At 41.3% G+C, this 14,070-nt stretch overlaps 1 protein-coding gene across 1 annotated transcript in view; it reads left to right on the forward strand.

Annotated features, from left to right (window-relative positions):
* Positions 1-6,199: 6,199 nt before the first annotated feature.
* Positions 6,200-14,070, forward strand: part of FRMPD2 (FERM and PDZ domain containing 2) — a 130,754-nt gene continuing 122,883 nt past the window's right edge. Inside the window, exons 1-2 of the mRNA XM_063433858.1 lie at positions 6,200-6,327; positions 10,704-10,846. Coding sequence (XP_063289928.1) covers positions 6,204-6,327; positions 10,704-10,846 — 267 coding nt within the window. The 5' untranslated portion in view covers positions 6,200-6,203. The remainder of the gene's footprint in view (positions 6,328-10,703; positions 10,847-14,070) is intronic.

Raw genomic sequence — 14,070 nt, forward strand, 5'->3', positions numbered from 1 at the left:
TTTTAGTTCGACGGGTATGATGGTTTTTTTATTTGGCCTTTTTTGGGGCTGAAAAATTAAGATTTTAGAAAAAAGAAGACGTCGAATGGTAAGTTTAATTTTACTTTATAGGTTAGCAATTTTATTCCCCCCTCACTATTTTTTAGTGTGAGGGGGGTAGGTAGAGGCATTTTTATTTGGGTGGGGGGTGGGTGACTAGGGGCTTGGGGACCCCTAGTCACCTTGATGGGGGGCGGGGGGAATTGACTTAGTGCCCCCACCCGCCGCTCAGGGGGTGGGGGGAGGACAGTAGGTCCCCCCCCCTTATTACCATTATGGCCCCCAACCGCCGCCCAGGGGTGGGGGCCGGGGGGAGGACAGTAGGTCCCCCCCCCCTTATTACCATTATGGCCCCCACCCGCCGCCCAGGGGTGGGGGCTGGGGGGGAGGACAGTAGGTCTCCCCCCATTGTAATTTATGGCCCCCACCCACCGCGCAGGGGTGGTTGGCAGGGGGAGGACAGTAGGTCCCCCCCCTTATTACCATTATGGCCCCCACCCGCCGCCCAGGGGTGGGGGCCGGGGGTGGGGGAGGACAGTAGGTCCCCCCCATTGTAATTTATGGCCCCCACCCACCGCGCAGGGGTGGGGGCCGGGGGGGAGGACAGTAGGTCCCCCTCCTCATTATCTTTATGGCCCCCACCCACCGCTCAGGGGTGGGAGCCGGGGGGGACAATAGGTCTCCCTCCCTTATTTTACTTTAGGGCCCCCACCCGTCGTTTAGGGGTGGGGGCCAATAGGTTTTCTGTTTTGTTTTTTTTTACAGTGAGCAGCCACAGGCTGCTCACTGCTTACTAGACATGCCCCTACTCGCGGTATAGCGAGTAGGGGCATATTATTTACTAATACTAAGTCATTTTTACTTAGTGTTCGTAAATTTGGCTGAAAGACCAGTTTAGGTCTTTCAGCCTTTTAGTAGATAGCTCCCTGATACCGTGGGAATTAGGGAGTTATCTACTAAGCGGCTGCAAGATGCAGCCACAGCAATGAATAGGATCGGAGTTTCATTCATTCGAATGAAATTGCGATCTGACCAAAGTGCCGAATTGCGTTCTAAAACAAACGAACATACTGTTCTCATTCAGTTAGAACGCAATTCGGCAGTTTCGTCTAAAATGACAGGAAGCATCGCGGGAACACAGAGGAAAGGTAAGGATTATGGGAAAATTGCTCTGACCAGCGGAAATGAAGCACACTTTGCTCCTCCGCTGGTCAGAGCTGGTCAAGCGGAGGAATCCTCCATAAGGCAAAGAGTCCCTACTTTGTCTTATGATTTTAAAGAAAACTAAAGAAGACAGGAAGAAAAGAATAACAGATCCTGAGAGAGGGGGAGAAGAGGAAAAGATTGAGGAAAGGTAAATTCGGCATGACAGTGCCGCTTTAATGTTAATTGGCATGATATACCAAGTTTACGCATTTAATGTTAATTGGTATTATATACCAGGTTTATGCATTTACAACTCATTGACTTGATATGCAAGGTTTATGCATAAGACATCGGACCATCAGATCCATCCATCAAAATTCTAACTGTAAAAACTGAAATGGCCTATTAAACAGCACTGTCCCTTTACAGGGGTGATTTGCTACAGACGATGGGAAATACATACATTGGGGGTATTGTTGTACTCTGAAGATGTAGCTGAACACATTTAGGGGTTTAGCTCAGAAGTAGCACACATCAGGTTTACAAAATACGCATGACCAAGGTTATTTACCAAAGTGAGAATTTAAAGGAAATTTCAAATTTAAGGCCAAAATACATGAAATGGAAAATTTCTGTAAATCCAGAGCATGTAAAAAAACACATGTTATATGTGTGTCTGTAAAAAAACAAAAAAACAAAAAACAAAGCAATTTTACTTAAATTTGTAGCAGAGATTAGCAGTTAAATTAGTATGTAAAGACCTTGGGTAAAGAAGATAAATTAATACTTGTGTGTGGCCTTTTTTTTTTTTTCTGTGATAGCTATAAGACTTACCAAATATACCAAATTCTAAAACATTGAAATTGTATTTTACTCCTTGTATTTTGTGAAATGTCACTTACTAAAAATAAACTGAAATCATACATGTGATGTATTCTGTAAATCAGGACAAATACATACATTTAGTTTGGATTACTTTTCTTTAGCTGCACTAATTATGTACACACTATTAGTGCCAAATCTGTGATTGTTTTGTATTTTAGCTTATTTTATAATAAATGAGAATTTAAATACAGTATGCATGTTTTACATTAAATTAAAGCCATTATTGTGATTTAAATAGTATATACACCTCTACATAGCAATGGCTTGCTGTGGAGCTCTGTGTTTCACTCATACAGACTGCAAATTGCTGACAGTATTTTTGCGGTGGAGCTCTGTGATACATTCATACAGTCAAGACATAGCTAGCTGTGAGTTTTAGTAAAACATGAACTCGTAAATGTGTAACTCCCAAGTGTCCCTATTTAGGAGGTACAGTCCCTATTTTGGGCTCAAATCCTTCTGTCGCTCTTTTGTAGGAGCTCCATAATTTTAGTGTTTCTGAGTGTATAAGACAGCTCTAGAGCAATAAAACACAAATTAATAAAACAGTGTTAAGAGATCAGTCTGTGTAAATAAGATAGGTTGTTCTTGTTCTAAATTACATTTTAGTTGCATAAATGGCTATTATAATTAAAGTGTCCCTCTTTGTCCATTTGAAATGTTGGGGGAAACCCCGAAACAAGAATTTTCTTGGCCTAAGAACCTCCCCTATGCGAAGAATGGGTAATCTTTCTAACGCCCTGTGGGATCATAGCACGTCACCTGTGTCATGAAGGGGTTAAACGATGTATTATGGCTTTAATACAGGAATAGCAGAATATGCTGAAGCACTATTAATCTGACTGGGCTCTCAACATCTGTACTGTTATCACCATTCAGGAAATGTAATCCTGTATTAACCATAAACCGAGTTAGAGTAAACAAAGACATGCCAACACAGAATGACTACAGTTGTGGGAGGATTGAAGCTAAGGTAACCTGCAGGCTTCAGCAAAAGTGCATTCGTTGAACAGGGTGCTTAGTTACCAAAAATACACAGAGTTTACCCAACCCTCCAGCTGAGTCCATGCAGAAACAGATTTATACCAAGCAGCATGGGGGATAAGGTTTAAAGTTTTAAAGCCATTTGGATTATATTTTTTCAGGAAATACAGGTATTTTTTAAAACTAAACATTCATTTGGAGGCTTTTATTTTACATTTTATTCATTTCTGTGTTTGTTTTCTTCTACTTACCTTCACTGTTTTCATTTTAACATTGCATCTCTGTGTGTTTTGTGTTGCTTCAACAAATATATCCACACTTTTCTTTTCTTTTTTTCTCTACTAAGTGGGTGATTTCTATGTTTCAGGATTTACTGACCACTGTATTAAAAACTGTATTAACCAGTATTTAATCATAACTGAAAACACTATAGTTCATTTAAATATTTGAGATTTCTAACCATGCACTAAATTGCATTTATTTGTTACTGCTCTGTTTAATTATTTATTTTTAGGTGTGGGATATTTATAACAAATTACACGTTTTACTGTTATATGAAGCCTATTTTATACACATCAATTATAATATATATAAATATATATATATATTTTTTTCTTTGTAAATATATATTTAAAATAAGGTATTTTATTACCTGTTCTGTACATGTAAAAGTTATATATATCTACAAGGGACACGTGTGAAAGTGTCACTGTGAGGTTTGTTAACTGAACATCGAATTAGAGCAAATTGTAAATCAGTTTCAAAATTTAGACTAAAATAATTGTTGTGACTTTAGCTGAGTTGAAGAATGTCTCCTGTTTTTGCTTTAAATTTATCATTATAATTTGAATTTGCTAAAATGTAGATTTTAGTGAATAAACCCCTGTGTCAAAACTCATGCAATAACATTAATATCTGCACATTTATTTAAAAAGAAACATTATATTTAGGGGCTAAAAAATGATTTATCTCCTGGTCTCTTAGCCATTTATTGGGTTGATTCCTTACCGAGTTAAAGACACACTATAGCAGGCATAGGCAAACTACAGCATTCTATATGATTTGGACTACACCTCCCATGATGCTTTGCCAGCATTATGAGTGTAAGAGCATTATGGGGGATGTAACCCACAACATCTGGAGTGCCGAAGGTTGCCTGTCCCTGCACTATAGCTTAGAAATATCACTAGTTAGTTTTAGGGCCCACCTTTCCTGCAATTTCAAAATGAAATAAGACGTAAATAAATAATTTGCTCCCCTTCTTTCAATGGTTTCTCCTATCCTGATGTCATCCTGAATGCTTGCCTCCAGGATAATGATCCGATCAAATTCTCCGCATGAGGAGCGTTGGTGACTGAAGGTGCAAGCATGGTGCTAGCGTGATGCACCTATGATTATGCCATAGAGCTTCATTGCATGCACTGCGTATTTGCACATGACTTCACGGTATCCTAGGTTTTCCAAGTAGTAAGAGTCCTCCTGGCTCTCATACTCAGAGGGCTTGACGGTGTGGCTTGAAGCTGCTCTTCAAAGCCTTCTAATTATTTAACCCCTTAAGGACCAGACTTCTGGAATAAAAGGGAATCATGACATGTCACACATGTCATGTGTCCTTAAGGGGTTAAATACTGTAATTTTTGGACTCAAAGGAAGGGGGAAGAACTGTAGGCACTATAACAAGTTTATGTAGATGAATTTGTTATAGTGAGTACAGTGTTCCTTTAACTCTGTGGGACCGTCAGTATTTTAGGTGCTATCTCCTGGCCCCTTGGGGTTAACAATCATAAAGGAGTTTACTGCCTGGAATCAGAACACTAGGCATCGATTGGCCCCATTGTTATGTTAGGGGATAGACCCCCCACAGGGCAGATTGTCTGTCTCTAATTATATGTTTAGGTCTCACAGACCTTGGCATGTATATGTGTATATACATATAGACTATTAAAGGCAGCAGGCAACAATGAAGAGTCACTGTTGGCTGGTATCATTTACAAGCTGACGCATGTTATTTTCAAATGTCTTACATTGTTATTACTAACGCTTGCAAAATAGTTCTGCTGACTGAGCTCCGACACTGAGAACTGAGAGACACGTGGTAATGAATATATTAAATCTTTAATCTTACTTCTGATTGTAACTGAATTCAGCAGCAGGTCAGCTATTTCCACCAGTTGGCGAATCCGTCGTATATGTGCAGCCATTAAAGGAAAACTCCAGTGCCAGGAAAACAATCAGTTTTCCTGGCGCTGCAGGTACCCTCTCCCTCCCACCTCCCATCCTAGTTAGCTGAAGGGGTGAAAACCCCTTCAGGTCACTTACTTGAGACCCCGCTGATGTCCCTCGGCAGTGGTTTCGGGTCGGCGTCGCTCCTCCCAGTAATCACGTCAGCCGGTGGGTCGAGACTGATCCCGCCCGCCGGCTGAGGAAACCTAATGCGCATGCGCGGCAATGCCGCACACGCGCATTAGGTCTCCCCATAGGAAAGCATCGAAAAATATTTTCAATGCTTTCCTATGGGGAAATGAGCGATGCTGGAGGTCCTCACACAGTGTGAGGACGTCCAGCGACGCTCTAGCAAAGAAAATCTTTGCTATGAATCAGGAAGTGACCTCTAGTGGCTATCTAGTAGACAGCCACTAGAGGTGGAGTTAACCCTGCAATGTAATTATTGCAGTTTATAAAAATAACTGCTTTAATTACAGTTGCAGGGTTAAGAGTAGTGGGAGATGGCACCCAGACCACTCCAATGGGCAGAAGTGGTCTGGGTGCCTGTAGTGTCCCTTTAATGCACTTGTGGTAACAAAATAGTTCTAATTAAAGGCTTATGGTGAGTCTCTTCTATCCACTCACAGTTGAAAGGGTTACTCACTAAAGTGAGGATTCAAAGTGAATTTAAAAAATAATTTCCAAATTAGGGCCAAAATAAGAAAACTGGACAAATTCAGCAATACTTTCAGCTCGGCTACTTTGACCTTAAATTTGAAATTCACTTTGAATTCTCTCTTAGTGAATAAACCTGTGAGACTAGATTTGAGTTCACAAATAATTGTTATAAAACAAAGAAAAAACACATGAGGATCATGTTCAGCTCTCCCTGGTTGTCCCAAAATAGTATATATGTATATGTCTCTTTATGTATTACAGCTACCATGAACGGCACATATGCATCTCTCTCAGAGGTCATGAGGGCTCGGGGAAGCCCTCTATGTGAGAAGGAAGTGTGGGCTCTACTGAATGCTGCTTCAGAACAGATTTTGAAGCTTTCTAATAATGGTGAGCGATATTTACATTTGTTGAAACAACTAGTGAAATATTCCAAAACATGTTCCAAAAACAAAAAAATGATAAAATCAAAGAAAAATGAATACAGTAACGCTTGCAATATACCTAATGCCTGCTTGATTTAAGGCTGATTTAATTTTCCATTGTATTCTACAGTATTTTAACACTTTAGAGCAGTGCCAAACATCATCAAAATCCAAGTCTAATTGTTTTGTGAAAGACAGAAGTTGGGTATTGCTATCTATCTGCATACATATAATACCAGTGGATTTTGGTCTCTTCTTGGGGCTTTTGCACCTGAGATTTAATGCATGGAGGATAGATGTAAGGTATAGATGTAAGATGATTTGGTTTTCCTGTGTTTTAGTTTGATTATCAACACGTTACATTTTCAGATAGAATTTGGATTTGTAATGTGTAAAGAAAAATGAGGGTGGGCGGAGCCTGATTGGCTAGCTGATCAGACGCAAGCTTAACCCCTTAAGGACACATGACATGTGTGACATGTTATAATTCCCTTTTATTCCAGAAGTTTGGTCCTTAAGGGGTTAAAGCGGCACTGTCGTGTCAAACTTGCCTTTCCCCAATCCTCTTCTCTCCCTCTGTCAGGATCTGTTCTTCATTTCTTCCTGTCTGCTCTAGTTTTCTTTAAAATCACAAGACAAACTAGGGACTATTTGTCTTATGGAGGTTTCCTACGTCTGACCAGCTATGACAAGCAGAGGAACAAAGTGTGCTTCATTTCCGGTGGTCAGAGCAATTTCCGCACAATTCTCACCTTTCCTCCGTGTTCCTGTGTTCTCCGTGTTCCCCACAATTCTCACCTTCCACTTTTCCCGAACGTTCCAGGCTTTTTAGACAGAACGCTGTGGAAACTACCGAATTGCGTCCTAACAGAATGAGAACAGTTTCTCCATTCATGTTAGGATGCAATTCAGGATTTGTTCGTATTGGAATTATATTCAAATGAATGAAACTCTGATCCTATTCGTGCCGCGGCTGCATCTTGCAGCCGCTTAGTAGATAGCTCCCTAATTCCCACGGTATTAGTGAGCTATCTACCAAAAGGCTGAAAGACCAAATTTACTGACACTAAGTAAAGATTACTTAGTATTAGTAAATAATCTGCCCCTACTCGCTATACCGCGAGTAGGGTTGTATGTCTATTAAACAGCCTCTGGCTGCTCACAGTTAAAAAAAAACAACAAAAAAACACCTAGTACCCCCTCCTCCAGAGCCCCCCAGCCGTTCTGCGCGAATGGGGGCTATTAAACTGAATGGGGGACCTATTGCTCTTCACGGCTCCAACCCCTGAGAGGCAGGCGGGGGCCCTAAATTACAATAAAGGGGGGACCTATTGTCCTCCCCCCTGGCACCCACCTCTAAGCGGTGGGTAGGGGCCCTAATTGAAAATGTGGGGGGGACCTATTGTCCTCCCCCCCAGCTCCTACCACTGAGCAGCGGGTGAGGACCCTAAATTAGAATAAGGGGGGAACCTATTGTCCTCCCCCCGGCCACCACCCCAGAGTGGCGGGTGGGGGTTCTAAAGTACGACAAGGGGTGGGGACCTTTTGTCCTCCACCCAGCCCCCACCCATGAGCGGCTCAGTCTGCGCCATGCCCTCCATGGGTGAAGATGGATTACTTTTTTAGTGTCTGTTTTTTTTTCTTTTTTCGTCTGATTCCTTTTTTTGCGCTCAGGTTTTTTATTTTATTTTTAAAGTGCGACGGGTATTATAGATTTTTATTTGGCTTATTTTGGGGCTGAAAAAAGAAGATTTATTTTTTACAGGTATTTAGTTCTCTTGTTCCCTTCTCACTTTTTATAGGGTGAGGGGGTAGGTAGGGGTTTATTAATTAATTTTTCTTTGGTGGGCTTGGGGACCCCTAGTCACCTGGGGATGGTTAACATTTTCATTTAGGGCCTACACCCACCGGTCATGGGTGGGGGCCAGGGGGGAAGGACAATAGGTCCTCCCCCACTCATTAAGAGGACAATAGGTCCCCCCCTTATTGTTATTTAGGGTCTCCACTCGCCGCTCAGGGGTGGGGGCTGGGGAGGAGGACATTAGGCCCTCCCACCTTATTGTTATTAAGGGCCCACACCTGCTGCTCAGGGGTGGGGGCCAGGGGGAAGGACAATAGGTCCCCCCCCTTATTGTTATTTATGCCCCCCACCCGTCGCACATGGGTGGGCACCGGGGGTGGGGGACCAGCTTAGTTTTATAGCCCCCACTCTCGCGGTACGGATGGGGGCTCGCGAGGGGGGATACGCAGGCTGCTCATTGTTTAATAGACATGCCCCTACTCGCGGTATAGTGAGTAGGGGCAGATTATTTACTAATACTAAGTAATCTTTACTTAGTAATAGTAAATTTGTCTGAAAGACCAATTACGTTTTTCAGCCTTTTGGTAGATAGCTCCCTAATACTGTGGGAGTTATTTGAATGAAATTCCAAACGAACAAAGTCCCAAATTGCGTCCTAGCATGAATGTAGAAACTGTTCTCATTCTGTTAGGATGCAATTCGGTAGTTTTGCCAGCGTTCTGTCTAAAATGAAAAAGTGAAAGGAGGCTTTGCTGGAACATGGAGGAAAGGCGAGAATTGTGGGGAAATTGCTCTGACCACCGGAAATGAAGCACACTTTGTTGTGGGTAGCGTTAGGGGTAGGGTTAGGGGTTAGGGTTAGATTCCTGTCATCATTACCTTAATTTTTCCTCCCACTCCTGTTTTGCCACTTTTCAGAAATCCATAGCACTTTGGCACTTCCGAAATTCGGCAGTTCGGCACTTTGGACATTCGGAAGCATCCGAATGTCCGAATTGCTGAAATTCGGCCGAATTTAAATTTGGACCAAAACAAATTGCACATGTCTGGTGGGCGGTTTGGGGATGTATATTGAGAATAAGGGCTGTAGTCGGAGTTAGGTGCAGTAGTGGGATTAAGTAGCTGTACTAGAGAAGGAGGGCTGTAGTGGGCATTAGAAGCTATATTTTGGGTTAGGAGCAGTAGTGAGGGTTAGGAGCTGTACTGGATATTAAAGGCAGTAGTGAGGGTTAGGGGCTGTAGTGGGGTTTAGTAGCAGCAGTTGGGGGTTAGGAGCTCTAGTGGGGTTATAGGCAATAGTGAGAGTTAGGGGCAGTATTGGGGCTTAGGGGCAATAGAGGGGGAGTCAGAGGCTAATGCGGGGTTAGGAGCTGTAGTGGGGGTTTTAGAAGCAGTAGTGAAGGGCTAGGCGCTGTAGTAGGGGTTAAGACAGTATATGGGGGTTAGGGGAAGTAGCGTGGTCGATAAGGGACTGAGGGGAAAGTTAGAAAAAGCTGGAGGTCCAGTGTGAAATGTGGCTTGTCGGAACCTCCTTCCGTTGGGCTCTGGGAAATTTATCAGAACATTGCTGCGGTTACCTGTGACAATGCTCTGATACAGTAGTAGGAGCGGAGAACTTGACCTGAAAGTCCAACCCATTTCTCCCTCTCCCCCCTCGTTATCAGGGGCCGGCTGGGGAGCATGGCATTGCGGTCACCGCTTGGCTTCTTTGGTGGGGGGGCCCTGGTTTACCCTTGGGTCTGAGTGCCAAGTGCCCCCCATTTTAAGTCTGCAGTAAAAAAAAACCTTGCTGTTCTGCAGAGGGGTCAACGTAAAATAGCAGATTAAAACTCTGCTACTTTAACCTAGTGGTCTCAGAAAGACCATCTAATTGGTGCAGCACAGCATTTGTGTGGCCAGCCTATGTTTTTCTGTGCGAAAAGAGGGAGAGATTCAGTTAGGTGAAAAGGATAGTAAAATACCCTTTTTGCTTCCTGGCAGTGGGGGCCTGGTCACCTAAATGGTGTCTAGGCCACTACGGCATTAGGAATTTAGATTTGTATTCCTAACGTTTCACTGTTCCTTTAACTGTCAGGGGATGTTCCAAATTTGTTCCAAATCAGTTATTAAAAGTGACAAATTATTTTGAAATCAGCATTTTTATGAAACAGGTCAAGAGGGGGCATGCAATTAACCCCTAAAGCATTTTTCCACGCTGAAGTACATTATGGGTTTGAAATGTTCCTTTAAAAAATCATTGCATTCTTGATGCAAATTTGAACTTAAGTTGAAGCATTATTCTGAATTTATGATACTCGATTTTTAACTTGATTTTTGACACTTCCCAAATTCAAAACTCATGATTTTTGAAATTGTTAAGATTGTTCGGTTTATTACACACAGCATCAACCCTCACAACATAATGCTCACTTTTTGTTGTTTTTTTCCTTCTCAAGTTGGCAAAGTAACTCATAATATTTCATATTCATTCATAGTCACAAAAAACATAAAATAAAATAAAAATACCTTATGCAAACTCTGATGTTTACTTTTTTTTCCAGATTCCAAAACATGGGTAGACATCTCACCCTGGTCACTTGTTATTTCGTGTTCTGGGAATTTGTCTTTCCAGAATGGATTTTGCCACAAAGCTGCTCCATTTAGAGCCCCAGAAGTGACTCAGGAGCCTACTAACACAAAGGAGGTAAGAGGTTCTTTATTTTATGATTCCATAGTTATCATCCTAATTGCCTTTCCATGGTAATTGCCATCTGAAGGGCAGATATACCTATGCACCCACCACACCTGTTAAAGAAATGAGAATTATTTCAAAAAAAGGTTAATAGCACCACAATCACTGTTTATCTCCATCAACCAGTTATATGGGACAGAAGTGGAAACTGCTCAAGACCCAATATTTCATTCAGGGCAGTCGTTTTTTGGACAGACTGGAAAGGAGATTTTAAAATGGGTGTTTGAGCAAACAAAAATATAGCAAGGAAAATTGAATAAATTAATAGCGACAGTGGCGGAACTACCTCCGGCTGCACTGGAGCCTGCATGTTTGGGGGGCCCAGCTCAATGGGCCACCTGATGGACAGCTTTGGAGGAAGTGTCAGCCTTCCTACCAGATATTTACAGAGCGCATTGCGTGGGACAGAGAAGGAGGAGGGACATGAAGGGGAGAGCAAAGACAGACCCAGCACCATAGAATGCTTCAGTCCCAGCCGTAGTTTGACTGGGGTCTCTCTGGAGCTATTTCCTTCCAGACAGGTATTGTCCCCTCTGCCTATTCCTCTGCATCTTTCCTTAAAGGCAAGTATTGTCCCCTCTGCCTATTCCTCTGCCTGCAATGTGATAGCTCTTAAACATAAAAACATAGAATGTGACGACAGATAAGAACTATTCGGCCCATCTAGTCTGCCCAATTTCCTATATACTTTCATTAGTCCTTATCGTATGTCTAGGATAGCCTTATGCATATCCCACGCATGCTAAAACTCCTTCACTGTGTTGACCTCTACCACTTTAGCTGGAAGGCTATTCCATGCATCCACTACTCTCTCAGTAAAGTGATACTTCCTGATATTATTTTTAAACCTTTGTCCCTCTGATTTAAGACTATGTCCTCTTGTTGTGGTAGTTTTTCTTCTTTTAACCCCTTAAAGGGAAACTCCAGTGCCAGGAAAACAATCCGTTTTCCTGGCACTGGAGGGTCCCTCTCCCTCCCACCCCCCAATCCCCAGTTGCTGAAGGGGTGAAAACCCCTTCAGTGACTTACCAGAGGCAGCGACAGGTCCCACGTCGCTGCTTCCTCCTCCCCCGCCGCTCCTCATTCTGCTTACGTCGGCCGCTGGGCGAGACTGATCTCGCCCGCCGGCCGAGGAGACCTAATGCGCATGCGCGGCAATGCCGTGCATGCGCATTAGCGCACCCCATAGGAATGCATTGAAAATGAATTTCAATGCTTCCCTATGGGGAATAGAGCGACGCTGGAGGTTCTCACACAGCATGAGGACGTCCAGCGACGCTCTAGCACAGAAAACCTGTGCTATAGAGCAGGAAGTGTCCTCTAGTGGCTGTCTAATAGACAGCCACTAGGGGAGGACTTAACCCTGCAAGGTAATTATTGCAGTTTAAAAAAAACTGCAATAATTACACTTGCAGGGTTAAGGGTAGTGGGAGTTGGCACCCAGACCACTCCAATGAGCAGAAGTGGTCTGGGTGCCTGGAGTGTCCCTTTAAGGACGGAGCCAAATGTACACGTTGTGAACGAAACAAAATGTAAACAAAACCTGGCATTTGCGCTATATGTCTGTCCAACCGTAATTCACCTCTTTCATATTAAATGCACCTCCCCCGCCCTTATTATATATAATTTTATTCAGGGGAAACAGGGCTTTCATTTAATATCAAATATTTAGCTATGAAACATAATTTATAATGAAAAAGATGGGAGAAAATAAGAAATGTTATTTTTTTAGTTCTACATGATATTTTAACTGTCAACGTCATAATACTGTTTGCTTTTACTGCAATAAAATACACATATTTGTATTCAGCAAAGTCTCACGTGTAAAACAGTACCCCCTATGTACAGGTTTTATGGAGTTTTGGGAAGTTACGGAGTCAAATATAGCACGTTACATGTGAAATTGAAATTTGCCAGATTGGTTACGTTGCCTTTGGGACTTTATAGTAGCCCAGGAATGAAATTTACACTCATAATGGCAGACCATTTGCAATAGTAGACAACCCAAGGTATTGCAAATGGGGTATGTCCAGTCTTTTTTAGTAGCCATTTGGTCACAAACACTGGCCAAAGTTAGCGTTAGTATTTGTTTGTGTGTGAAAAATGCAAAAAACGCAAATTTTGGCTAGTGTTTGTGACTAAGTGGCTACTATAAAGACTGGACATACCCCGTTTGCAATACCTTGGGTTGTCTACTATTGCAAATGGTATGCCATCATAGGGGTAATTTTCATTCTTGGGCTACCATAGGGTCTCAAAGGCAAGGTACCCAATCTGGCAAATTGTAATGTGAAAAAAATGAAACACAAGCCTTATATTTGACGCTGTAACATTTGAAAACACCATAAAACCTGTACATGAGGGGTACTGTTATACTCAGGAGACTTTGCTGAACACAAATATGTGTGTTTCAAAACAGTAAAAAGTATCGCAGCAATAATATCGTCCGTGTAAGTGCTGTTTGTGAGTGAAAAATACATTTTACTGTTTTGAAACACTAATATTTGTGTTCAGCGAAGTCCCCCGAGTAGAACAGTACCCCCCATGTACAGGTTTTATGATGTCTTGGAAAGTTATAGGGTTAAATATTGTGCTAGCAAATTAAATTCCCTTTACTTTCGGCATGGGTTGTCAGGCAGGTCCCGCTAATTGTAATTAATTAAGATACCCAATTATGTAAAAATATTACATAAATATATATGTAGAATGAATATATGTATATATATACGTATGTGAATATATATGTATATATATATATATATATATATATATATATATATATAATTTTTTTAATATTTTTATTTATATATAGGTATATATATAGTGATATATACGTATATATTTATGTATGTAGATATATATATTATTTCGTTCTACGTGTTTTTGATATAAATATATATATATTAATATCACAATACAGTTAGAACGAAATAACACACATCTATATATTTTTTTAATTATTTTTTTAAAATTATTTTATTTATTTAATTTTTTAACGTATTTACATATTTAATTTTTTTATATTATATATAAATATATATATAATAATAATTATATATATATTTAATCAGTATCAGTCTACGTGTAATTTGATATTAATATATATATATAATTATATATATATTAATAGTAAAATACACCTATACAGTGTACGTGTGTGTATGTATATGTGTATA

The sequence above is a fragment of the Pelobates fuscus genome, chromosome 10 (genome assembly GCF_036172605.1).
Source record: "Pelobates fuscus isolate aPelFus1 chromosome 10, aPelFus1.pri, whole genome shotgun sequence".
Classification (NCBI taxonomy): domain Eukaryota; kingdom Metazoa; phylum Chordata; class Amphibia; order Anura; family Pelobatidae; genus Pelobates; species Pelobates fuscus.